The 24,154-nt window shown below is 39.2% G+C and overlaps 1 protein-coding gene across 3 annotated transcripts in view; it reads right to left on the minus strand.

The window, feature by feature from the left end:
• Positions 1-6,407: 6,407 nt before the first annotated feature.
• The window catches only part of LARS2 (leucyl-tRNA synthetase 2, mitochondrial), a 99,704-nt gene continuing 81,957 nt past the window's right edge, over positions 6,408-24,154 (minus strand). For all 3 annotated transcript variants that reach the window (XM_080577916.1, XM_080577917.1, XM_080577918.1), the window contains exons 19-21: positions 22,098-22,209; positions 12,264-12,391; positions 6,408-6,766 (exon numbers count right to left, since the gene is read on the minus strand). In XM_080577916.1, coding sequence (XP_080434042.1) covers positions 6,587-6,766; positions 12,264-12,391; positions 22,098-22,209 — 420 coding nt within the window. In that variant the 3' untranslated portion in view covers positions 6,408-6,586. The remainder of the gene's footprint in view (positions 6,767-12,263; positions 12,392-22,097; positions 22,210-24,154) is intronic.

Raw genomic sequence — 24,154 nt, forward strand, 5'->3', positions numbered from 1 at the left:
AGGAGGTGCCTGGCCCGGACAAGGAAAGCTGCAGTGGTTCGATATCTATCCTATCCCGGAGGAAAGCCAAAGCCAGTCACCAGGCAACTGGGCCAGCTGCTGCTGCAGCTGCTTTGGGGCAGAGCGCGCTGCCTGCATTTCTCTCTTCCCTTTCTCCAGGTGCCACCAGCGGCGGTGGGTGTGATCCTGGGCCCCCTTTGCTGTCAGTCCACCAGGCCAAACGCCTGCTTTTGGTGGCTTCAGAGTTACACCGAAGTAATGCTTTGGTAGTTTTCCTCTTCACTACCCCTGCCTGAAAGAATATGGAAAAATTCGCGTTTCTGTTTTCTGCTAAAAAGAGCCTTCAGTCGGGACAAAAACTCCTCTGGAGAATTTGCCAGCTCCATTTCCTTGCCTCTTTATCAGCGCAGTAATGCAAACAGCACGGTGACCTATTTAACCAACACGCGTGGCCTTTAGTAATCCTGGGCTGGAAGAGCTCTCTGCAAGTGGGACGCCATCCCACAATAATCATCCTGCTGGGCTTTGAGTGGACTCAGCAGACGCAGTCAGTGAATCCACCCGCTCTTCCGTGCATGTCCTGGAAGGATCTCTCTCTGACTAACAGATGGTTTTGAATGCTCTTTCACATGGGAAAATTGCAAAGAACATATTTTTATTGCACCCTTGCTATTTCATCCAGCCACGTGGATCTCCAGGGATGGAGACGTACTTAAGAAAAATATTCATTTCTAAAAGCTTCTGCAGTTTTTTCACAACACTTTCTTGGCTTAGCCCGCCTAGCAAGCATGCCTGTATTTCTGCTTTGCAGCAATTAGTAAGATTTGCTAATTATACTGCTGAGTATTTAAAAAACAATTGATTTTCCTTTGTAGCAGAAAACAGTTTCCTGTTACACCGACTCTCTTAATCTTCATCAGAAACAAATCCAGGCTGCCAATGCCGGCGACGTGTCATGCTGCTTTATTAAACCGCTCTCTTTTCTGCCCTGGCTATTTGTCCTGTGTTTATTATTCCTGACCGGTGCGCCTTGGATCATCTGCAGCTGCTATGACTGCGTGTATTCAGCTTCACACATTGCTGGCACCACGCGTAGCTGTTGGAGAGCAACTCCCATTGCTCAGCAGTTTGCGCGTTTCTCCTGGCAGCAGAAAGTGGGTGTACTAGGAGAACCTTGGACCTTTTACGCTCGCTTTTGGCACATGCAAACAACTACTCAGAGATAAGGAAGTTCGGGGCCTTAGGTCTGACTGCGGTTTCTTCCCTTGCACCCAGCCCAGGGAGCGCAGCCACAGAGCCACTGTTAAGCTCCAGTGGGGCGCAGGAGGCAAAAATCTGAGCTTGCATCTGACTTACACCACGTGTGTGCAAAATCAAGACTTGGGCACTTGTATCCAACACAGCAAGTACAAAGGCACATGTTTATTTTCATGTAGATGTATAAAGTCTGCTGAGAATTATATTGAAGAAGATCCGGCCGGCTCTTAAAAGAACTTTTTAGAATTCTTAGAAGACCCCAAATGTCCCAGGCTGCATCACAAGCACATGCAGAAAGAATGTGGATATTCAACTGATTATACTTCAGCTTTTTCTGTTTACATGTTCCTTTGCTGAGGGAGCAATTAGGCTCCCTAAAATGGAGTGCAAATTGGCATGGCGCAGGCAGACGAGCATACAAGGAAATGTCCTCCATGTTCAGTATCGCAGGATGTTTTTGATGAGATTACTGTGATCAAAATCTCTCTCAGGCTTGGGCAACGTTCATGCAACAACAGACACAAGTATTCACTTGACTTTGAGTTTCCAGGCTCTCGTTGCCAACATGGAGGCTTATGGATAGAAGAAAAGCCATCAAGACTTGCCTCTGTAACCTTGCTACATGCAGGCAAAAATACTCTGATTCGGAGACACCAACAACTTACAAACCTAGCTAAAACATTTTCTTTCAACTGCTCAAACTCCCTGACTAAACACAGAAGTGGAGCTGATTTTCTATGGAAGATGATGCTGGTTTGCAGCTTGACAGGGCTAAAACCAGATCCGAGCTTGCCCAGAACAGATTTGCCCTGCCCAGCGCTTACTTGAGTGAAGAAAGTGCCACAAGACAAAGGTTGTGTGCGACTCTGAGCCTCCTGGGACGGATGGGCTCGGTGAATCGCAGAATGCTTTGTGGTACCGGAAAGTCAGCTCATTCAGGAAAGGGGAAAAAAAATCCCACCTTTCCTCTGCATGTCAAGCAAGATCTCTTTTATCATCTGCACTGCAGCTGAGAGCTCTGATCCTGTTCCCTCCTGCAGAGATAATGCTCCGGTTCAGCTCGCTATGACTGGAACATGCTAAAAACTGCCTCTCGGTCTGCTGTGCCTGGCTGTCATGCTGCTTCTTTGGGACCTGAATACTGCTTCTATAAATAAATAAATAAATAGTAACGTGGCTGTAGTTCCAGCAATATTTTTTAAAGTCAAAAGCTGGTGTTACCTGGACTGATACGAATCAGCGAGAATTCACCGTCTGGGTTCTGGTGACATTCCTGCCTTCACATCCAACACTCCTCTTACAGTACAGTCCTTTGATACAAAATTAGCTCAGATCATAATAGGAAGGGACTGAAGGAAAAACTGGAGCTGAAAAAGCACCCAGCAAAAACTGTATGCACTGTTCCAAGTTGGTAAATATACATAAATGAAGCCAATCCCCTCTCTGTAAACTGTAATAAGTATTGCAAAACAGAAAAAAACAACCTGTGATTTCTCCCTCTGTCCTCATTTATAGCAAAGTTTTCAGAAAAGCCCAATATACTGCAAATTTCCTGAGGAACAAACAACAAGCAGAGTGCTAATTAACATTCTTTCTAGCTCATGTCAATTGTAAAAAGTTTAGAGCAGAGGCACAGCTTTCTGTGAGGCTTTACGTGAAAAGAAGGGAGACAAAGACGAGAGACTATATGACCTGCATTATCTGCAGAATTTCTCCCTCCAGAAGAAACAAACAGGCTTTTACAAAGTCAGACTAAAAAAGCCATCATTAACCAGCCGCTAGTTCTGAGGATTTATTTAATTTGGTAAATCACAGAGAGAGATCATGGATTTCATTTTTTTCACCAAATCTCAATTTTGGGATTCTGTTGAAGCATATGGAAAAATAAATGCTTGTTCAGCAACCCCCCTGCATAGCTTTTTGTTTGGCACACAGGTAGGACACCCTGGCTAGAAGGCTGTTTTAGGTAGTACCCTAAGCTGCTACACTGTTCCTTAACATTCCTTAATAGAAATTGTTCCTTAATAAAATGCCCCACTGCCGTGCTGCAAAGCAGCACCAACACACAAATGCCATCTCAGTCACCGGAGATGACTATGAAACACTCCTGCCTAATAACACATCTTCCTACGCAGCAGTGTCTTCCAACATACCGTGCTGCCCCCATCACCCCAGGATCCCATGGGATCCTTCTCATGAAGTCAACAGTGTTGGAAAAAATACTTGGTGGCCTTTCTGGAATTTGCTAATTTTTCTAAGGTTGATGTTTGAGGGCAAATTTTCCAAAATTTTGGAAATTCAGTTATATGAATGATTTGGGTAGATTGGGTGTGCCAATAATTCTATTTTTAAGTTTACATTCCTTAAAAATAGAAATCTGATATAGACTGGGTCTATATGACCAGTCTTCTATCACAGTGAGTAACAGGATGCAGAAAACATACCTTCTGTGTTGTGGATCTGTTTCTTATTTTTCTTGGAGGAATTTGCCCTGGGACTATCCTACTGTCTTTAGCAAGTCTCTCACATCTTCTTTGGCTCATCACTTCGTGGTATAAGAACAGTGGCACCCTACCCATTTTATTGCATGGGACTAACCCTGTGCAGTTCGATTTATCAACCACCTTTCCTTCTCACTTCTCAAATATCCAGATTTAAAACTCCAGATTTAAACACCTAGATTTAAAACCCCCATGCTATTTGACACTGAAGTCTTCAAGGGCAGACATCTGTGACGTTTTATACCACGTTCAGCATGCAGATACATCTGTACCATAACACAAGTAACAACTGTTAAATAAATGACAGATATCTGTGTTATTTTAAAAAGACTTGGTAACAGCCCACACCCTGTAAGTCAGTATCAGTCCAATCTAGGCAGAGAACAAACCTGTAAGTCACAATTATTGTAAAACAAATGGCAATCATGCTTCAGATCAGGTCAACATAACGAAAAATTTCAGCAGCTGTCAGGACAACTGCAAAACTACACAGCTGGCACCTCTGCCATCTTTCAAACATACACTTACTGGGGGATTAGGCTCTGTCAGACTTTCCACATCATCTCTCCCATTCCCTTTTTCAAAACCTCTTTGTATCCTCTAGACCACACTGAATTTCAACATCCTGTAAACATGTTGGCGTGACTTCTGACCATACACTTTTTGTGCCATCGCTGTTCGTTACCTTTCCTTTTTTAGTGTCTAGACATCCATTCCTTATTTTTCCTTTTGCCTGCATCAGCGACATCTACAATTCACTTCTTCCTCCTGCAAGAGCAAATACACGCCAGTGCTAACAGCAGTAAACATTGTGGTCTGCTGCTCAGCCCTGCAGTGACTGCAGCTTTTGTTTAACGGCACCATAGGGCTGTTGGGCTTACAACATCTTTCTTCACCCTTGTAAACGTTAAAAGTTTTTATTTACACCAAACATGTCACCTTTCCCCCAAAGAAAAACTCTGTTTGAATGGTTCCATCGGGTGTGTTAAACTTTTATATGGAAAAAAGCAGGAGCGTGCTGTGCTACAGATTTTACTTTAAAGGATCTCTTTCACAGTCTTTTAGGGGCTTCTGAACAGGAGTTTTATGAATTTATAACAACATATATGTCAGGCAGACACTGGAATTCAAATTATTTTAACTCCAACTAAAGGCCTGTGTTTAAATGTCTGAATGCATTCCTTTGTGGCTAAGATTTTGGGAGTCTTAAAACAGCAAAGACTGTATCTTCATTATAAATATTCTATTTCTTAGTCATTCTTGTGTCAAAGGACAGCTGAAGAGAAAATCTGCACTAGCATGGTCCAGAAGGAAGTAGAAATCAGAAGAGTTTTGTTGTAGATTTAGGGAAGTGCAGAGCCGAATCTGCTCACTGAGCCCAGAATCTCTATTAGGTAACTAGAATTTTGCTACCAAAAATGATAAAAACAAAACGATTTTTAGTATTCCTCAGCTAGTACTGACACTGCAAAGGATCTATCCTGATCCTAGTTGCTTAGGATCTATTGGACTTATTTACTGTTAAGTGGGTGATTTTTGTTGGTTTCCTTTCAATTTAATACACCATCTGGATGGCTGCTGGGATGGAGGGTTAACAGACCTCTGTATTTGCCTAGCTTCTTGTTATCATCTACTTCTTAGCTGTCAGAAGGGCTCATAAGTGGCTAGTTTTAACAGTTGTTACAGAAAAGGCATTCCTAAACAATGAACCCTGTAACTGTCTCTTTGGAAAACCTTTTTCAAGCACTTGCTAAATACAATAAGCATTTCCATGTAGATATAACAGCAATGCAGTGTACAAATAAAATGGCTGGAATGAGGCATGAGAGCAGCTTTGTCTTTTATGAAAGTCTGATTCTATCTGAGTCTTGATTTTTAGAAACAACTGCTATTTCTACTTAAAGAACCCTCAGCAAAAAAGAAAGGAAGAAAGAATGTTGATTGAAGTTTTATGATCTAGGCACTATAAAAAAAACTAGGAGCGGAAGCAAAAAGCATGCTGTCTGCCTTCACTGCTGCATTACTGGTAGCTGACTCGTCCCTTTCTTGACTCCCTCGGAAAGTCTCTGAGATGGCTCATGAATGGGAAGTGACTTCCATCTGGTCTGTGTAGAAACAACTGTCAGCATTTGCTGGAATTTGACTCTCTCATGTATGAACCAACAAAAATATGCCAGCAAGTAAGGAGGATCCTGGCTAAGGCAGGGCTCAGTTAAATCATCTGACTGTTTCCTTGGCTTGCCTCTGAGATATATGTGAAATGGATCAAACCACCCCAATCTGGCTACCTGCTATGCTCAAGGCAATTAGCCAGCACTAATTAACACCATATTTTAAGAAAATATTACTACAAAAAGTGTTGATTCATGGTAGGGTACCCAAACATAAGATACAGGGAGCAAAGGCTGACAGACTGTAGAGCACCTAACATTTGGTGTAGCACATACTCACGGCAGTTGGTTAGTTCTGGAATCCTATTTATTCCTCTGCATTTACCCAAGCCAAATTTCCAGTAGGATAGATTCCTGAGGCTGACCTAAAACCTGTGTGCTTTACAACGTTTACGTTCTGCTACAATCATTTAGTTCTTGGATTAGTTCTCCTGTTCATTCTCCCAGAGAATACGGACAAACAGCATCTTATCATGACTTGATTAGAAACTTTTAATTCTGTGCATTTCTCTATGTAGAAATGAAGATTTGGCAGCACCCTAATTTTGTTAACATTTCTCTCCTGCCATTACATGAGATTTAAATAACCATAATCGGTATTTTTGAATTGGTTTCATCCTGAAAGATTCCTGTTCCCCTTTACAGCCCAGCAAAGTCTTATTCTTGCACTAAGAAGTTGATAAGGGCAGTTCTTGGAGACAGAAAGGCCTTTTTAATGGTTCTTCCCTGGAGATGCTTGATTCCAAGTTCACTTTGAAGAACTAGTTCGTGGACTTCTTCAAAATTGCGGGCTGCTTGGTGAGGCACAAAAACTTTGCCGCAAGCTTTGTTATTGATCTGAAAAACAGAGACATGGAACAAGGAAAGACTGATTTATACAAATTCATTTCCTGAATCCAATCCATTTCATTACATGTGGGGAAAAAGTGGATCAAGCTGTCTTTTCTCCAACATGAAACTTTCTAAGTAGAGGATAAAATTCTCCATACCTCCTGGCCTGTTCCAATATTAAGAGAATAAAAATGTGACTCAGGATACTCAAGCAACATTTAAGAAGTAGCCATAGGAAGTTTTAGCCTTCAAGAGAGCAAGCATCACATGACTATGTAATATGGGGATCTTTTAAGCTTGAAAACAAAACAGTTGCACAGGCTGAATAGAGAGACAGTGAACATATAGTTACGTGGGAACTTTGGTTTGTACATACTTCTAGAGTGCAACTGGGAATTTACAGCTAAATGATTCCTTAGATTCAAATACAAGATACAGTAAAATGTTTGTGGCTTAAAAGATATCTAAAGGATTCAATACTAACTCATTTTTAGAAAATGGGCTCTAGCTTATTATATGCTGTGTTCTCACTGAAAGCATGACTCATTAAGCCAACACCAACCACAAAGATGAGAACTCCTCTTAAGGTAATGTCTTCCTGTGTTAGGCTGTTTTTCAGAGCAGTTTCCATACTGGTTTTGCATCAGCAGGGCAGAATCATGTAAGTAAAACTGAATAGGTCCTTCTGTGGGAATCATTTTAATTTATAAAGTTATCTTATAAATATATTCTGTTATTAAATAAGACTAAACAATGTACAGAGACTACAGAGTCCTACTGAGTATCCTTCTGGAATTAACGTAAAATTCATTATTACTAAAGCTTTCAGATTTATATGAAGTACATTCTATGGATTAATGAAAATAACACTAATCCTACATCTTAGCAACTTAAACAATTTGAAATTTTTAATCCTGTTCAATCAAATTACTTGCTTGCATAAGAATCTGCTGCAGGTGCTGCAACTCTTTGCCCTCTAGACACCATCGTAACTATTTTTCAATCACCTAAAAAGTAACACAGTGCTTCACACAGCCTGGACATAAAAATGCACACAGCTTGGCTTGCCCGCGGATTTTATCCAGGATATGTGTATGCAACATACCACAAATGAGAGAGACCTAATTCAGTTACTTGGTTTGTATTTTATTTAAAATAAAATATTCTAAGCAATTCTCAGAGAGAGGAAGATGGGACAGACAAGATGAAGTCTCAAATGCAGCTGGGATGAGTCACTTCTGTTTTTTTGACTAGACTTGACATTAATTTGCAGTGATAATGTAGGTAGGCTTTTAACTATTCTTACATGCACCCATAACTTGGCAGCATAAAAGGCTGTCTGTGTGTTAAACTTTGCCTTTAGTACCTTATGCAAAGTAAATCCTTTGAAAATCACTGAACATTTCATTTTTAAAACTCTTGTGAAAAATAGATACAAGTAGTTCTTTCTGACAGGGCACTTCAAAGAAGAAACGTATTCCACAGGAAAAAGAAAATGGTAAAAATCAAACCTGATACAGCTTCGGTCAGAATATAAAGCAAGCTGGTGAGCTTGCTGCTAGGACACACAGCCTGTAGTTCGAAACTATGCCTGCTTAGTTAAAATGTCATTCACTGTCCTCCATAATGCAAATTAATATGTCCCAGTGGACAGATGTTGGCAGGGGGAAAATTGCCACAGCTAGGCTGTTTGGTGCTATTCTTAACAGAAAACACAACCGGACTAAATCAACATGGCAAATAAATGACTCCTAGCAGTTGTGTTTTCCTAGAAAGGTTGAGGAGCCTAGGCGACCTGCCACTGTGTACCTTCCCACAGTATCTGTCCTCATCTTCCCACACACTCCACTGGGAGGAAAGTCTGCAAACTGTATCAAAAGGCAGACTGGTTATGATTTCAGCACACATTTGGCAGAATGGTTTTCTGTGTAATGTAGGTATCATGAAGCAGAGTCAAACCCATTAACGCCATTCCTAAAAAAAAAATAAAATAAAATTGCAGGTTTGATCACGTGCTATATGTAACAAGCACCGTATTCACACGCTCTTTGAGTTGAGGCATTAGATTCTCAGCAGGACATATGTCTTCTGCTGTGCCTCCTGTTCTCTCTGTATCTCCCTAGACCAGCACATCCCTCATCAACTCTGGGTGAAAGTGCCAGCACAAGAAACTTGGGTGGGAGCAGCTTTGTTTCTCTGAAAAACTCCTATGGCAAACTACAGGAGGAGACACAAATAAAGCCCGGGTCCTTTCTTCTCCTGAGAAAGGAAGCTGTTGACTTCTCTTCTGCCTATTTTTTTTTTTTAATTTGACATTTTAGACTGTTTTGGATCTAGAGGGACCAGAGAACTAGAGAAATTATGCAGGATGAAATGAAATCACAGGAGACTGAAAAATAAGCACCTGGAGGCTTTGGAAAGTAATTTTTAGTTGGACTTTTTTTTTTTTTCCTTTTACAGCTCCATTGATTTGTAATTCTTTTGAGAAGTAAAAAAGGAAAATAAGTATTTGCGCGGTTTTAGGTCTTCCTCATACTCAGAAGCAGCAAAAATGATGCAAACTTAGTCCATGTCTTTAAAAAAGGGGTTGTAAGACTGCAGTTGTTAACAGTTCTGCACCACCCACACGACGTGAGGAATGTTACTCAGAAGTGTGTTCACAAGATGAAATGCACACAACATTCAGGTCAGACTTTTCACAGCATTAACAATGTATGTAAAGACGTGATATAAGAGCAGGCAAATTAAAAATATTCAGCTTTGAAACAACATTTGGAACAACAGGTACATATGCATCTCCAGTAAGTTTAAATGTCATTCTCATACAGTCTGTACTGTATCAGCCAAGGATGCAGCGAGTTAGTTTTACTGCTTTGGTTAAATATGGAAAGACGTAACTCCAGCACAGACAGGAAATAATGAAGTATCTTGTGTCAAGAGAAATAAAACCATAATGTCTCAGCAGGCAAATTGCTGGCAGCCTGAGGCAGTTTGATGTCTTGAGAAGAATAGGGCTGTGGCCCAAAGACTCAGTTTGACTGTGCAGCCTTGTGAAGAGACACTGTCTCTTTGCGACTAGCCAGTTCCTCCTTATTTTGAGTGTTTCTTGTTTTAATGAAGGCAATTTATTTTTACAGCCATACAAAAACATGCAGTGTCCACAAGACTTTAAAATATTCACATTCATAATGGTTTCTCACTGCTTCTCCCTATCTTTCTTTTACCTTACTCCTAAGGTAGAAAGTCAGGCACTCCCGCAGCCAGTATTTATAAGAAGCTTTCTGTTTCTAAGAGGAATTTGTGTCTCTGTTCTTCCATTCACTTACTTTCTCTGGCCTAGGGAAAGTGTTTACATACATCGTATTCTTCCATGAATACACAACTGAGCACACAGTGGTTGCTCATTCTCCTATTAGAAGACTTCTACACAAAGCTATAGCTTTGACAAAGTAAATCGGGAAAAGAAGCAAAAAGAATTTTCACAATGGTTGTTTACAGCAAAATTAATTGTTATTTTTCTATTTTTGAGAAGGAATTTTTAATATCAACAGAAAAATATCAGTAAAATGTTTAGGCCTTCTTATGGTCAGTTGTATAGTGTTGAAAACATTCAGGTCAGAGTTTTCCTTGTATTACTAAAGTTTTTATTTTAAAGATATATTTAATGACTAGTTTGCCTGAAATGCAATTACAAAGAAGTTTCTATAATTACACAATTTTACAAAGACATAGCTTCCTCATAAATTGAACACTTAAAAGTTAAGATGTAACCTAGCCGTACTTGAATGTGAAGGTTTATTTTAAGCTTGAGTAACGTAATCATACCTAAGTGAAGATTTTGTGGATGTGTGACCCTTTTATTGGTATTAAAAATATGTATCACTTAAAAAAAAATAAATTAAAAAGCAAGAAAACCACAGTGAATATTAGCGTGAAGTCTGTTGCTAACCCCAACTGGCACATGAGTGCTTCTCTCTGGTTTGGGAAAAGATGACAGCAACTGAAAATTTCCTCCAAAAGACATACTAGGTGGCCTCTGCTAAGCATATATGCTGAACTTCAGAAAAATTAGTGCTCTTGGGAGTTTTCCATTCTGTTCAAGTGGGCTGACAGAGATCTGGCAAGACGAGAAATTGTTTGCAAAAATACTTTTGATTAAGGAAATCTAGAGCAACACAACTTCCCCTAAATCTAACCAATCTCTTCCCTTCTCAAAAAAACACAGCTGAACAAAAATAACTGAACTGCCCTACTCCTTTTACCCAAAGAAGCTAGCAGAGTAAAACAGATACAATAGAGATAAAGTGCATTGTTTCTGTTTCTCTTACACATGTAGAGCATGCAATTTTACATGACTGAATGACATTTCTTCTGGAGGCATCTCATTCAAAGTACAGGATGTCCAGAAACACACACAAACACATTTAATTTAAGTTAAAGCACTTAATTTAAGTTAAAGCACTTAAGTTCAGAATGGCTGCATGGCATATTAAAGGTTTCTCTGATGAGCAGTGGAAAAGAGAGGAGCGCTGCAGGTCTATACTACACAACTACATACTTGCAGATAATCATAATGCCTGAGTACAGAGGACTTGAAATCACGCTGACCAGGAATCAGCTGATGGAAGGGATGAGATGCTACTCACGCACGGATCCCACCCTCCTGGCTCCAGGTCCCACAGTCCCTCTATGGCCTACAGTGGCACTCACCGCTACTGTGCTCCACAAAGCTTTATGATGCCTGGGAGCATGCTGAATATAGATATTTAGAGATGTAGGAAAAAATATGGTAAACCACATTGTGCATGTGCACACGCATATTTTGGAAAATTACAGGTTAGCTAAATGTAGTTATATGTCAGCTCTTCTACTGAACTGCCAGCTCTTTCCATAAACCACTGAGGTTTTAGAGCTCAAAGAGAATCTGGAATGTAATTCTAACATTAGCGAAACTACCTGTTTTTCCTCAGCCTCATTCCTGGAAAAATGCTTTGCTGAAATTTGCCAGAAGTTCAGCCTGAGGCAGACAGGAAATATAGTTTGGCAAAAATCAAAGCAACTAAAACCACCTTATAATAGGTTGTATTAGGCAACCACAGTACTACAGGTAGCACAAGAAGTTTCACCTAATTATCCTTTTTTGCACAGGGTCAACATCATAAATGGACTGACAGGCAAAAATTCGGAGGGCCCTGTATTTTGGTCATGGTTTTGGCTGTACGGGCTCTGACCACAGCTGTTCATCAGTCAAATCTCCACAGGTACTAATATCCAGTCACTCAAAAAGATTCATATTTAGACTGTCTGCCTTCCAGACATACTACGTTTTTCATTTAGGAAACCATTTTAGCTCAACTGTAATTGCAGTTTCCATTCTATCTGACCTTTCACTGAGCCACGTAAGAAGGGAACTGACTTCCAAAAGAGCAGGGATTTTGTCATCCTCTGAGCTCGTAGTAACACATTAAATGACCACAAGTGAAAATAAATGAAATATTCTTACCAGAACAGACATCTCCACAACATCTGCTGCTTGAAGGTATTCTGGGTCTACTTTGGGCCAGGACTGATGCAGCACGTCAGTACCCCAGTTATGATGAGTACAAAGTTTATTGTGCATATGTGCCAAACCTGGAAAATGAAACCAATTCAGCCATATTATCACCAGAGCATTCGATCTCTAAAATTTGTTTGATAAACAGGATCAGAATAAAGTTTGCTTTGAAAGCAAGTCCCTTAAGGATGAAATAACATTGTTTAGATGAACATACAGCACATTATAAACAGAAAGATACACATCCCTAAAAACATGTGCTTATACCATGTGTAGGGACTCTAACATGAACATTGGCATCCATTTTAGATTAGGATTAGCAATCCAAAATTTAGCACTGAAGACCACGGTTTGTTTTAAATTTTAATACTGCAACCTAAGCTGATCTCTACTTTTAGAAGTCAATCATAATACTGTGATCTTTCCAATAACAATGCCAGTTTGCTTAAAATTTTACTAACAAGCCAAATGATACACAATTATGTTTATTATTTTGTCATCTATAATATGATGGCTAGTTTCCTGTAACGTGCTGGGTAGTTTCTAAATCTGTTGCGAGTCAAGCTACTTGCAAGATTTTCCCCGTGTTTTGTGAATTATCTATTCACTTGCAAATTAAAGGTGCTATGTAAGTATACCCTGCACAGCTTTCTTTCTTTCTTATGACATGTACATTCTGAAATAGTTTATCCTTTGCTTTGATTTTAAAATACTTTTAAAATGGCTATAAATGATCTCCTTTTAGTAGTCTTTGCTCTCTCCAAAGCAATTATTTCCTGTTTTACTTAAGTATTAGTAGAATTGAAGATAATTCATTCTGAAGCCACATTTTTAACTGAATTAAAGCTCCTGAGTACAATTTATGTTTCTGTTTACTCCAACTGCAGAGCAAAAAAGAAAAAAGGTTTCACTTAACAAGAGGTTGCCAAATATGATCAATATTTACGAGGATAGCTGTTGTGATTGCTTCTCACAAAGCCAGTGGATTTTTAAATTAAAAACATATGTAAGAATACAGATAAAACTTTTTTTTTTTTTTAAGCGTACACTTCATTCAGAACTGGAAAATGAACCAACCAAAGAATATTTGAAAACTCATCTGTGGTTTCGGGAAACTCTAGCAAGAACATAAAGAAAACACAGCACAGTGGCAGACATTACCGGCAAAAACAATCCACCCATAAGACATACATGAACTTATCTATCTGGATTGCTTAGACTGATACAGTGAATAACAGCAAACAGAGATAAAAAGAGAAGGCAACTTCCCCGGAATGAAATCTACCAGATAATTGTCAGTGCTTTTTCAGACAAGGCACTTCTGCAAAATGACACACAATCTTGCTATTTTTTGAATCATGCAGAAAGGGGCAGAGTGGTGGACTGGTGTGAGCTATTTCTACTGGCAAGCAAGATGTGCACATTTCCTAGGAATAACAACTGAGCTACAATCTTTTTAGGTAAATAATTGATTAAACACTTCAATCTGGGATTTATGTATTTTTTTCCTCTCGCAACAGTCACTCAGAAACCGAAAAAGCAAAAGATAAGAAATCAAGCAGAAAAAAAACTCTTCATATTGGTGATTCATTATCACGTTGACTTTAAAGACGACAGCTGCTAAATTCTTCCCCTTTTGGCTTCTGAACACACAGATGAGCTCATTTCTTTCCAACTGATCACATGCCTTGTGGCAGAAGCATGCATACTGGCCACTCCTTATTTTCCTGTTGAAGTGGATTCTTCTAACTATTTAAAAAACACTTTCTGGTATAAGTCAAGAGCTTCTATCCACACAGGCAAAGCCAGGGGCAGTTTTAATCCCTGCAGAGGCTGTCAGTCCTAGTAAACTTACTAATAAGAAATAATTAATATGTATTCTGAAGCACATAAAGCATGATTAAGCACTATGTCAATCTTTTGGTTCATTTTCTTGCTACAAAATGAGCTATGAGCTCATCCATATTTTTTAAAAAGTGCAAAAGTCAACAGAATTAGTTTCAGAAAACAGAATTTGACAGGAAACCAAAATGAAGGTTTTACTTAGGTTGCTGTTTGGCTTCCTGCCTTAATTCACATTTTGTGAGCTGTACAACACACAAAACGCAATCGTGATTTGTTTGGCATTTTTGAAATGCCACTCAGGACCAGAAACTTCACTGTCACAATCCAGACTTGCTGGCAAACTTCGCAGGACCTAGACAGATCTCCTCCAGCCTTCCCACTTGATTCTGATACATTACACAAAAGCACCATTTGATAAGTTAAGAACCAACCAATTCACAGACTCTTACTGTGAAAATGTTAAAAACTTGTTTTACTGCCTCATTGTACTGGAAAACACCTAGTGAAATGCACATTAGGAAGCAGTGTGTACTTTGCTTTCTATTTTTTTCTCTCAATTTGCTTTTATGACTACATATTCTTCTGCAAACACAGGACAGAAACCAGTTGAGTGCATTTTCCACAGAGTCTGTAAGTACAGCTGTTTTTGGGGACAGATCAAGGACTAGATTTGCACTCAATCTGAAGCACTGATCCTTCAACTGGATCTCTGTCAATACTGAACCAAGCTTTCCCTAATCAGTAACTCACAGGACTGGAGCTTCAGCTAGAACACAGCACCCTATTATGCTATTGTAAACGAGTGAGTTGATAGAAGGAGGAGAGAGGACAAGTCCAACAACATTGAAGCTCTAGGCAATGTTTTATTAGCATTACGTGAGTCATTAGTATTTCATAAAAATAATACTTCCCTTGAGGCGCTATTTGGGTGGAAGAGCAGATTGTCATTTTATGGAGAGATTTAAAAAGGAATATGTGGAAGCAATTATGTATCATCAAGGCAAGGTAGGATGGCAAGGTAATTCTAGTCTTACAAGAAAAAAAGCATTACAAAAATGAGTCTGTAAAGTTCCAGCAACGGTGCAGCTAGTTTGACATGAAATTGTGTAGGCAAGAGACAAAGATGTGATTATGGACTAAATTGAGGAATGGCTGGCATGGTGAGGGACAACAGCCAGCACAGAGAGGTTAAAAAGAAAAAAGGCAAGGAGGACGGAAGTTTTAATGGGCGATAAAAGGCAATTAATTAAGGCATCTGAAACTATTCTCATATCAAAGTTTAAGACTAGGGACTTTCTATCAGGAGATAAAAGAAGACCAGAGAGGCAGTATAAGGCGACTATGAGGATGCATTATCCAAATGTTTGTTGATAACCTTTGGATTTAGCAAAAATCAAAACAACAGAAGTCCATGTTAAGTAAAAATCCAGTACCCTAGCAGACAAGCAGACCAAGTTTTGAAGAAGCTCAGAGCAGGAATTTGTAGCAGTAAATTGAGATACATTCTGGATCAGTGTTTTTACTCGCCACTGCAACCCCTTCCAAGGACAGGATTATTATGTTGTTACTTTGCTCTTCATACACTTGTATAGTATTTAATGAATCTTCCTATTTGACAGATTCAGCCAAGCTGAATATCAGCAGTACCTTTCTGCAGCCCAGGAGGAATACGTCTGTCAGTCACATGTGAAACGGTCTGCAATCACAAAGGAACACTAGCAATACACAGCAACAGCTATTTCCAGACAGCTATGAGAAAAGCTGTATTATACTACCAGTAGCACAAAGCTAGGAAAAAATTACATTAATTCAATACAGTGCTAGGGAATTCATTTTGTACGTTCCTTAGTGACAGATGTGGAGCACCAAAGAGGTTGTGAAAAGCTTGGGTTACTAAAAGCTAAATCTAGAATACATTTCCAATTCAACAAACTTCCCATGAATCTTTTTAACCTCCTGAAAATCATCTGTCTTTGTCCATCGGTATGGACTTATCCTTCACTTTGGGTTATTCTTGGAGGAAGAAACAATTTCTTATTCCGAACTGGGCTTCTTCTTAGGTTTGTGCAGGCTGCTTTGGTGGACTTCTGCATTCAGTTTTTCTATGAAAATCTGCAACACCACTTAGCTTCCACTCCATTCTCCAGAAAAGCCTTGTTGAGCAAGGACTGAATCAAGACACAGAAATATTTGCAGTAGAGCCACTGCAATGACAGTTTTAATGTTGCTAAGACGATTCTAATGTTACAGATTCCAATAATTATGTTTCATTTCAACATATCTGAAGATGTGTTTATCATCAGTATATATCTTTCATGTGCCATCTCTAATAAAAGTTTAACAACTCACAATAGGCTGTTTCATATCCTTGTCTGGACAGCAAAACACTGTACTACTACAAACAAACAAAAAAAAATACATCTCAAATGGTGTCTGTATATTCCTCAGATACAAGGTTTCAGGAAGGAAACAGATTTCCTCATCCTGTTAGTGTTCATAAACTGCCAAGATATCAGCCGGATGAACTCTTCCCACACTGAGGGGCTACAGTAGCTTTTTATGTTATTAAGCTATAAAACAGCGTACACACTGCACAATTAAGACCATTAGGCTGACACACCAAAATACTGAACACTGTTCCTCCTCTAAGCAGCAAAAAGAACTACTTTATAGACAAAATATCAAAGCACTCAGTTACAATTGTTCCGCTGCTGAAAGGTGAGGCACTTATGAAACAGCATTCAAGCAGTTTTTCCCTTTGCTCACACTGGAAATATTTACTGCCAACCCTGAAGTATGCTCTTCAAACAGGTCACAAAAGAGACAAGACTCTTCACGCAACCTGATGCAAGAAAACAAGGTGGCCACATATAAACCGAACCCCATGGGAGAAGAATTTTTCAGTTGCAGAAGAACAAAAATTGCTGTATCTTGAATCTACCTCGTCTTACCTTAATTGTATTTAAAACCTGAACATTACATGTGAAGCACCCTTGGGATACCAAACTGAAGTTCTAAGTTTGCAAAGTTCATCGACAAACTAACAAAGAAAACACAGTGGAATAAAAAGCTAAAATTTCAAATGAACTCTGATGCAACTCCTACAAAGTAGGATAACATTATTACAATCAAAATGATGTGCGTTGTTGATGCTGACGAGTCATTATTTAAAATGTCAAGCAAAGCATCTTTAATTATCACCTTAAAATTACCTTTTTAATTTTCCTAATATTTTCACTGGTTGGCAATAATTAATGTAGAGTGATGTGCAGTTACACCCAGCTGTATTTAAAGAACATTTTTGCTAACCAAGAGGATACCTATATAAATATTTATGCACTTAGTCAAGTTTTAATTTTTAAAAGCTGTTGTATTCGAAAATCCTGATTACCTTTTTTTTTTTTTTAACATTTCATTGTTATCTGTGTCAAGTAGATTTAAGATTGAAATGGATATCAATAAATATGAAAAATGTGTGTTTTTCTATTTAAATATAAATGCATTCAGGATACAAGTTTTTAAGAAAATTTGTTAGATATTTAAAATTATATAATTATGCAATACAACCAATAGTATCAGTATGTTTTTGGTCATCGTATTTTTCAAGATTTTAATACTTATACGATAGCCTCTTGTGCCTAGTTTATAATTCCAAATCTAGAATTGAAAAAAGGTTGTTTGATTTTCTTCAATTTCCAGCATACCTGTCATTTAAACTGAAACAAAACAAAACAAAACTATTTGCACCTGCAGAAGAGGTTACCATTGCCAGAAGTTATTTTATTACCTCCACGAAGTCTCATTCTGAGGGCTTAGCCAGAAAGTTCTAAGTACTTGGGTTTAATTATTTTTTCAGATCTTTGGCAAAATATAATAGAATACACTAAGCCAGGGTTATACTGTAGGTTGTCATTATTTCAAATTTAATTTTAAATTCTATTGTAATTTCTTCTTATATGTTTCCTGTCCATAACTAGTGATCAGAAAAGCGTAAAAGAAGAGATTACAGTACAACAGCAAAAGTCCTATTTATCCTGTGAAGAACAGTGCAAACGTTCAAAATTACTGGGAATGCTCTTTTCTTCTAAGGCTGTAGCAAAATTAGTATTAGACATCTTGTTACATAATAAACACTTTCTAATGAAAATCAACAATGCAAAAGCAAAATCCTTTCTCTTCAATAAAGCTTAAATACACAAGGAAGTGTAATGTGGTTCAGAGCTAACATAACAAGTCACTATTCTGATCAGTGATCCTATTCAACTGAAAAATTATCTGTTTCATATTAGCTGCAGGGCTTCCAAATTTCCCAATTTCATTTTTCCCTGTAGAAAGAAAAAATCTGCCTTGTTTTTTTATCACTAAACAAAACACAATGTGAAGGCTGTGTATGAGATACTTTAGAATGAAATGTCAGTATTTAATTATAAATACATTGCCTATGTGTTGTTTATTATTGGCATTACAAGAGCAGACAGAGACTTCAATCAAAGTATGTGGGTCCACTGCTGTAAGTGCTATTTATAGAGCTAATTATACACAAAGTCCTTTTTCCTGTATAGTTTACAAGAAAGGAAGCAGCACTGTCCCTACCTTTTAGTGCAAAGACAAGGCACAAAAAGAATGAATGTCTCTGAATGTGTATGGAGAACTGATGCACACAGAAAATTCAGTATTTAGAAAGCTTTATTTTTATACTGAAGTTATTAAAATAAGAGAACATCATCACCCACACACAATAAAATTTAAGAAATTGGCTACATCAGATGAACAATAAGACTTAGCAGAACCAGAGTGCAATTCAGAACATGAACATGTTGGACATTTTCCACCAGAAGTCCCAACCCTAGGACAGAAATGCTAGATACTGGTTAGTTCTACATAATACTGTCTTCTTACCACAAAGCGGTAGTTAAATGTACATACATTCTCCTGATAAAATCATTTAATAATTTTGTTGTAATGTAATGATCACGCTGCTAAAAGAGATTGTATTTTTCATAGAATCACAGAATCGCAGAATCATCTAGGTTGGAAGAGACCTCCAAGATCACTGAGTCCAACCTCTGACCTAACACTAACAAGTCCTACACTAAACCATTTCCCTAAGCTCTACATCTAAACGTCTTTTAAAGACCTCCAGGGATGGTGACTCCACCACCTCCCTGGGCAGCCCATTCCAATGCCTAACAACCCTTTCAGTAAAGAATTTTTTCCTAATATCCAACCTAAATCTCCCCTGGCACAACTTTCGCCCATTCCCCCTCGTCCTGTCACCAGGCACGTGGAAGAATAGACCAACCCCCACCTCATTACAGCCTCCTTTAAGGTACCTGTAGAGTGCGATAAGGTCGCCCCCGAGCCTCCTCTTCTCCAGGCTGAACAAGCCCAGCTCCCTCAGCCGCTCCTCGTAAGACTTGTTCTCCAGACCCCTCACCAGCTTTGTTGCCCTTCTCTGGACTTGCTCAAGCACCTCGATGTCCTTGTAGTGAGGGGCCCAAAACTGAACACAGTACTCGAGGTGCGGCCTCACCAGAGCAGAGTACAGGGGCACAATCACTTCCCTAGACCTGCTGGCCACACCGTTTCTTATGCAAGCCAGGATGCTGTTGGCCTTCTTGGCTACGTGAGCACACTGCTCGCTCATATTCAGCTGCCTATCAACCAATACTCCCAGGTCCTTCTCTGCCAGGCAGCTTTCCAGCCACTCATCTCCCAGCCTGTAGCTCTGCTTGGGGTTGTTGCGCCCCAGGTGCAGGACCCGGCACTTGGCCTAGTTGAACTTCATACAGTTGGCCTCAGCCCATCGCTCCAGCCTATCCAGATCCTCCTGCAGAGCCTTCCTGCCCTCGAGCAGATTGACGCACGCACCTAACTTGGTGTCATCTGCAAACTTACTGAGGGTGCACTCAATCCCCTCATCCAGATCATCGATAAAGATATTAAAGAGGACTGGCCCCAGCACTGAGCCCTGGGGGACTCCACTAGTAACCGGCCTCCAACTGGATTTGACTCCATTCACCACGGCTCTTTGGGCCCAGCTACCCAGCCAGTTTCTAACCCAACGAAGCGTACACCAGTCCAAGCCAAGAGCAGTCTGTTTCTTGAGGAGAATGCTGTGGGAAACGGTGTCAAGAGCCTTAGTGAAGTCAAGGTAGACCGCACCCACAGCCTTTCCCTCATCCACTAAGCATGTCACTTTGTCATAGAAGGAGATCAGGTTCGTCAAGAAGGACCTGCTTTTCATAGACCCATGCTGACTGGGCCTGATCGCCTGCTTGCCCTGCAAGTGCCGCATGATGACACTCAAGATAATCTGCTCCAAAATTCTTCAGGCAATAATCACCAAAAAATTTTTTTGTATAGCAGTTACATTGAATTATAATGGGTCACACAAATAAAACTGCATTTTTAAATGCAGGCAGGAGTTAAGGATAATAAAATCCCAATTTTATTATGCTTCCTTTTCATTTTTACATCAGAGAGATCCAGAAAGTGTTTAGCATTCTCATTCTCCAATGATTTTAGTAAAAATTAAAGAGTTCCTACTGTAACAATCAAAATGTCACAAGACTAAGCTTTACATTTGACAAATTATGTTAATTAAGACACCCTCATTACCTCTGTCATTTTATGAAACATATTTGACTATTCTCTACTTCCTAACATGCATTTGAATTTCACAGTTCACAAGGCACTGCACGTTTAAATAATAAAACCAGACCACTTCTGACTTCACCTCAACCAATGTGGAAAACAAAATTAGGGCTACTACTTCCATTTAAATATAATTTTAGTTAGATGGAACTTCATATTATAAGAGAATACTGACTAAAAGCAGCTTTCTCCAAATGGATCATGTCTGTTGCCACTGTTAATGAAAGCTTAATTGCTTAGAATAAAGACATCTTAAAAATATTGGGAATGAAAAAAGAAAGAAAAAAAAAACCTTTCCCCAATATGTCTTGCTGTTTCCAGTCTGTGCCACTATGTTACTGCTACGAACAAAAGTAGCCTTTCTTTGGCAGTTAATAATATCGTACTGTCATATACAGCTCTGAAATAGAAGCCATTTAGTAGCTCTGCTCTGTAAACACATGAAAGCAAAAAGTTCTAGGATAACTGTTGAAAATCAAGCTGTTAAAACAGCATCCAAAAGCTAACATTAGGTCCAAAACCACATACCAATTTGTGGCCAGCCTTAATGCAGAATATATTCCTATCTTCCCACATACATGTTGGGACATCTCCTAGCAAACCTTAAAAGTAACTGTTGAACTCTGGCATGTATATCCCTATTTTCACAGGTTTTAACTGTAGTAACACCATGCAACTTAGCCCACTCGGGATTCAGATCTAAAGGTTTACAACTGTAATGATCTTAAAAAATAGATTTTCCATCTACCATTCCCACTTTCCACAAGAGGTTAATTTAACATATAGCATTCCTCAGTCTCTGGAGAGTCTCTGAAATAACAAGGATATGATTTATATTTAACTCTCCTTTAGCCTTTTTAGTATGCAGTCCTCTGACATGGTCCTCTTTGCTTGAATTCCTGAAAGAAGGTATTTCTAGTCCGAAGGCTCTTTTAAAAAGGCCTCTCTCTGTAATCATGTTCAGCTTTTAATATTGCCTTCCATATGCAGAGGCAGCTAGCAACTGACACATTAATTCCTTCCTCATGCAGGCTCTGTCTTAAATTTTTCCTCCTCCTCCCTTTCTCTGCTTAGTCTTGTATGCAAAGGAAAAGAAACTACAAGCAGCAAGAAAGATCTGGAAACAACACAAGTTTCAGGTTTGTTTAGGAATTATGACAAAAGGTAACAGGATAGATGCAGAATAGAGAGACAAGTAACACATGATTTTAAAGATATTTTTGCAAACTTTTTGCCTTTTTTCCCCTGCAACATCAATAAAAAGTGTACTTCTATAAATACCTTTCCACATCTCTGATGCAATGTGTGGAGCCATAGGTGCAATCATAATGCAGAGTGTAGCCAGAGCATCTTCATATTCTGCACTGTGAAGAATAAGAGGTCGAGGAGCTTGCTAAGTGAAAAAAAAAAAAAAAGAAAAGAAAAGAAAAGAAATTTAAAACATGAACATTTTGGGGTGGGAAGGAGAATAGTTTAATTGAAAAGTACATGCATGCACAATTCATTAAGACATCTTAAAAACAGCGGAAATGAAAACTTTGCCTCTGTAACATACGCTGATGAAACTTGGGTTGTCTAGCCTGGAGAAAAGGAGGCCAAGAAGTGACCTCATGGCTCTCTACAGCTTCGTGAGGAGTGGAAGCACAGAAGCAGGTGCTGGTCTCTTCTCCCTGGTCACCAATGACAGGATACACAGGAAGAGCACAATGCTGCACCAGGGGAGGTTCAGACTGGACATGAGGAAAATGACCTTAATGTGAGTGGTCAAACACTGGAGCAGGCTTTGTAGTAAGGTGGTTGATGCCCCACGCCTGTCAGTGTTCAAGAGGCATTTGGACAATGCCCTCAGCAACATGCTTTAACTTCTGGTTAGCCCAGAAGAGGTCAGGCAGTTGGACTTTTAGGTCTTTGAAGGCCCCTTCCAACTGAACTATTCTATATAACAAAACCTAAAATCAACTTCTATGCTCAGGACAGTATAATTTCATTATAAATTAGAAACTTACAAAAATTTCTGGAGAATTGAAATTGCACCTCTTGGTCACAAAGTGCTCTCTGACACTTATGAAAAAAAGGACAAGCTGGAAATCTACTCCTGAAGAGGCTGATGCAGATCCCTGGGGATCTACTCTGGTACAGGAGACTGAACACAGACCTGTGTGGACACCTGTGGCCCTGAATAATATTTTGAATGCTACCACTTCAGTAAGTACAAGCCTGGATAAAATCAGAGCTACCTAAAGAGGTAAACTACTTGCACAAGAAAGTCAATTTGTGATGAATGCAGCATGCTTTTTCCTGGAATAAGGTTCAGTTGTACAGCATCCTAGAATTGTTTAAGTAAAGTTGAATTTAGTGTCCAAGTGATGTTTTAGAGCTGAAGGGAGTTCTGGGGGTAACAAGTGCAATACAGCCTTCTATGGTTTGATGTTCAGATTGCTTTAGTAAACTGTTTAGCTTGCTCTAGTAATGACAATTTTCCATTTCTTGCAAATGTGCCAGACTGGCAGAACTTTAACCTTAATTCCTCTGTTTGTTGTATCCTAAGAAAAAGAAGAGCACTAAAAGCAGCTGGATAAACTTTTTCTTTCTTTGCCTCTGTTTTGACTCAGTATGATTACATCCCATGCTAAGTTCAGATTCTGCATTTATTTTGTGATTCATCTCCCTAATGAAACAGCACGGAAGAATGTCAACACTTGTCAGCTTATGAAAATTATTTTGTGGGTGTGATAATCACCAGTTCCTGCCTACTGGAAAATTGTCCAAAAACAGTGATTTGTTTGACACAGACCACAGAAGAGCTTTCAGATGGCAAATTCTTATCACTGATACCAATGAGGTCTGTGCAAACTAGATTTGATAAATTTTAGTAACTACTACCTGTTTTCTATATTTAGTTTCACCCAACTCCCCACTTCCTCCTTTCAAATGGGACTCAAAGAGGAAGTGTCAATAACCTATAAAGAAATTTGTTCTTGAAGGATACTGTACTGCATTCTTTAGTCACAAAATATATCAGTGTTCAAATACTTAGCTCTCTGGAGGACATGGAGGAGAAGGTGATCAGGAGTAGTCAGCATGAGTTCACCAAGGAGAAATCATGCTTGACCAACTTGATAGCCTTCTATGGTGGAATGACTAGCTGGGTGGATGAGGGGAGAGCAGTGGACGATTTCAGCAAGGCTTTTAGACACTGTCTCCCATAACACTCTCATAGGCCAGCTAAGGAAGCATGGGACGGATGAGTGGACGGTGAGGTGGATTAAGAACTGGCTGGACAGCAGAGCTCAGAGCTACTATATGTAGCTACGTATGCAACTTGTTTCAAAACAGAA

Source organism: Anser brachyrhynchus (assembly GCF_964034855.1).
Source record: "Anser brachyrhynchus genome assembly, chromosome: 2".
Lineage (NCBI taxonomy): Eukaryota > Metazoa > Chordata > Aves > Anseriformes > Anatidae > Anser > Anser brachyrhynchus.